The sequence below is a fragment of the Chrysochloris asiatica genome, unplaced genomic scaffold (genome assembly GCF_000296735.1).
Source record: "Chrysochloris asiatica unplaced genomic scaffold, ChrAsi1.0 scaffold00049, whole genome shotgun sequence".
Taxonomy (NCBI): domain Eukaryota; kingdom Metazoa; phylum Chordata; class Mammalia; order Afrosoricida; family Chrysochloridae; genus Chrysochloris; species Chrysochloris asiatica.
In genome coordinates this window covers 11303156-11307168 of record NW_006408567.1, presented here as the reverse complement: position 1 = coordinate 11307168, position 4013 = coordinate 11303156, and the positions used below count along the sequence as shown (strand labels likewise).

Sequence of the window (4013 nt, the reverse complement as noted above, 5' to 3'; positions counted from 1 at the left end):
CAAGGTCTGCAGTTCGAAACTACCAGCTGTTCCGTGAAGAAAGATGAGGCTTTCTTCTCCCATAAAGATTTACAGGCTTGGAAACCCTTTACAGGGTCACTATGAGTCAGAACCGACTCCACGGCACATAACACCACCACCACCACTATATATATATATACACACACAGGGTCGCCATGGATCATAATCAACTCGACAGCACTTAACAACAATAAGTAAAAGAAGCCATATTAAAGGCTAAAATTTTTACAATTCCATTTATATGAAACATCCCAATCTATATCCAGGAGGTTAGTAGCTGCCTAGAGCTGGGGAGGAGAGGAGGAAATGAAGAGTGACTGCTAATGATAAGGGAAGTTTTTTGGGAGTGATGAAAATGTTTTGGATTTAGGTATTGGCGATGGTTACACAACTTTGTGACTATACTGAAATTACTGAATGATAAAAAATAACAAAGTTAGTGAAGGAGGAGAAAGGAAAAAAAGAAAAAAGGCTTTATTCATACATTATTTTTGTAATTCTTTAAGGAGAGAGAGAGAAAAAAAGGGCGAGTACACACAAGAGAGCATGTGCTAATTGTGGGGGTATTCCATAGCTGTTTACCTCCCGTCTCTCAATTTCTTTCCTTCTCTCTTCCTCTCTCTGACGCTCTAGCTCCCGTTGCTTTTCCAGTTGTTTCTCCAACTCCAGTTGTCTTTTGCGTTCCTGTTCTTGGCGCTCCCGCTCTTTCCTTTCCTGCTCTGCCCGTTCTAACTGTGCCAAGCGTTCTTGCTCTTTGCGTTGCTGTTCCAAGAGAGCTTGCCTTCGCTTCTCCAGTTCCAGGTTGCCACGTTCAAAGTTCTCACGCTTCTTATCTTCAAATGTTACTTTAAAACAAGAAATGGATCAATTATAAAAAGTCGTGATTTCCAACATACTATTTTAAAAGAAAAAATTCATTGGTGTGTTTGAAATTTGTAGTACAAACTCAAACCTGGAACTCTCTAAGCTTCCTTTCCAGTCCTACTGCCTGTGCCTTTGTTAAAGTTGCACTTTGAATGAAGGCCTTCACCTAACCTCTTTTTTATATACTCTCCCTTCATACTGTTTCTAGAACAAAGCAGTTTTGCATCATCACCCAATCTCCTTTCCTTCCCGTTATTCCATCCTTACTCATCTACCCCATAACCTTGGTTCAGCAATTGACTCCCTATTTTATATCTTAAATCTCTCCCTTTTTGTCTCCCTACCCCATTCCCCTCTTGACTTATATCTAATCTAATAAATAAGATAATTTTGGGAAACAGTGGTAAGAAGGTGAGCAGTCTGCATTCACAGAACAAGCTGTGCCCTAATCATTCTGTGTTGTTGTTGCTGTTAAGTGCTGTTGAGTCAGTTCCAACTCAGAGCAACCTTGTGTAGGGTTTCCGAGTTTGAACTGCTGACCTTGTGGTTCACAGTCCAGTGCTGATCCTACAGCACCATACCAAGAGTCCATTCTGTAGCTCATCAAAACCCACTGCCATCTAGTTAATTCGGACTCACAGCGACTCCCTAAAACAGAGTAGAACTGCTCCTTAGGATTTCTAAACTAAATCTTTATAGAAGCAGACTGCCTTCATCTTTCTCTCATGGAATCAAACTGCTGACCTTTCTTTGGGTTAGCAGTCCAACACGTTTTAACCCACTGTAACATTAAATACATATTTTTTTTAACCCAGTATTCTATTCCCTTCCCTCAGGACACTATTTATGAATTTTAGACCTGTCTTCCAGGTCAATCCTTCTTCTCTCTAATCTTCACTAACCCTTCATTTACATCCATGTTGTTCCATTCATTTTTCTTAATCCGATACTCTATGGCCCTTACTGGAATCCTGGTGAAGCGCAGTGGGATTATGCGCTAGACTACAAGGTCAGTTTGAACCACAAGGTGGGTGGTTCAAACTCACCAGACACTCCTTGGAAATCTTATAAAGAGTCACCATGAGTCGAAACTGACTCGACTGCACTTAAAAATAACATGGCCCTTACTATGTTTCAGCAGCATCTGTTGATGGTGCTCCTTGACCCCAACTGCAGATAAGGAAGCTCTCACTGCTAGCGTGTGCATACCATGTCTATCATTACAAATTTATTTCAAGAGCTGTCACTTCATACTTTGCCTTGAGATCTGAGACTATGGGCATCCTTGGCTTCCTCCCACATGCCTATTTGGTCTTTACTGATTTATACAGCTCTAAGGAGCTCTGGTAGCGTAGTGGTTACGAATCGGGCTGCGAACCTTAAGGTCAGCGGTTCGAAACTACCAGCTGCTCCGCGGGAGAAAGATGAGGCTTTCTACTCCTGTAAAGATTTATACCCTCGGAAACCCTGTACAGGGTCGCTATGGGTCGGAACCGACTCGAAGGCACTTAACAACAACAACAACAACCTCACATAATGTTAGTTAGGGATTAGGATCAGATTGGCAAGTATGATTTCGTTTTCTGGTTCTTCTTATACCTTTGATGTTTTCAGGAGGCAGCATTTTCTTTACCACCTAAAAGCTGGAAGTCCCTATGCATCTTTTAATTTCAGTATCTGACACTATGTTAAACAAACAAATAAAACCAACCAGTTGCTACTGAGTTGATTTAGACTCATGGTGACCCATACAGGGTAATTATGAGTCTGAAACTACTAAACAACAACAAAACAATAATAACATGAGAAAAATAGCCGTAGGTGTGTTCATACCCTACTTTTGCACTGGTGGTATTAAACCACCTTACCGCTTAGTATCACATACTGCAGAGGGTTTTCATGATTGTGATCTTTCTAAAGGAGATTGCCAGGTTTTCTGCTAAGGCACTTCTGGCTGGATTCCAACCACCAACTCTTTCGTTACTAGCTACCAACACTCAAACACCTGCCCCACACCAAGAGACTCCTATTCTTGGTACATGTTGTTGAGTGCCAACGAGTTGGTTTCGACCCATAACAACCCTGTATAGGGTTTCCAAGGAGCGGCTGGTGAGCTTGAACTGCTGACTTTACAATTCCAACCAACTTTGCAGTGCAGCCTAATAACCCACAGCACAACACCACAACTCCATTCTTGGTACATAAAACACACTTAATAAACAGCTTTTGAAAGAATGAATACACGACAGCAAGCATATCTCATATGTTACTTACTCTTCAAAAACCTTAGCTGAGGAGAACAAACAAGATGGCGGATCGGGTGGACGTATAGCAGAGAGCTCCGCCAACAACAACACAGAATACCTGACCAAGCAGGTTCAGGGGCTGGTCCCAGAACTCTGAACCGCATATAAAGGAATACTTAGAAGGTTGGAAGGCTCACAGCTGGGGGAACTGGTGGCAGAACCAAGAAATTTATTGCTTTCTAGTCCGGGCTGCTCGGCTGTGCCTGGAGCCGCCATCTTGGGTGAGACCACGTGGGGGAAGGATCTGAGCGGCCACAGACACCTGGCAGAACCGCTGAGATAAAGGTGTGGACATTCTTTTCTTTTGGTATCTTCATTGGTCCCTTGCTGTCTGCGCACCTCCATTCTAGTGACTATAGGGGTGCCTGAGCTAGTGGGCACCCCAGCCCCACCCTCGGAGGGTTCTACTATGCATGTGCACAGATCTCCTGGAAATTTAAAGAGACAGTTTCCAATTAAAACCAAACGGTCATAGCTGGCCCTGATCTGTTTCCAACTAGAAAAAAGGACTGACCGGGGATCGTGGAGAGGAGCAAGCAGACAAAAGAGGAAATAGGCCAAAAATTAAATCCTAAGTTACATCAAAACGACCAAAAATGGTATCTTGAAACTTCTCAGGAAGAAGAGTGAAAAGGGAAGCCCATTTCCTGATCACATCTACCTGGAGGCATTCAAAACGCATAAAAAAATACCAAAATACACACCCATCTAAGTATTAAGGTCACAGATAACCCCTGAAGATGCCCAAAAAACAGAAGCAGAAAACCATATCTGCACATGTCCAGAAACGAGATAAAGTGACTGAGGCAAATGAGCTGGAAG

General features: G+C 42.7%; 1 protein-coding gene across 1 annotated transcript in view; it reads right to left on the bottom strand.

Annotated features, from left to right (window-relative positions):
* ITSN1 (intersectin 1 (SH3 domain protein)) overlaps nucleotides 1–4013 on the bottom strand; it is a 352172-nt gene that overhangs the window by 164864 nt on the left and 183295 nt on the right. Inside the window, exon 12 of the mRNA XM_006862548.1 lies at nucleotides 604–866. Coding sequence (XP_006862610.1) covers nucleotides 604–866 — 263 coding nt within the window. The remainder of the gene's footprint in view (nucleotides 1–603; nucleotides 867–4013) is intronic.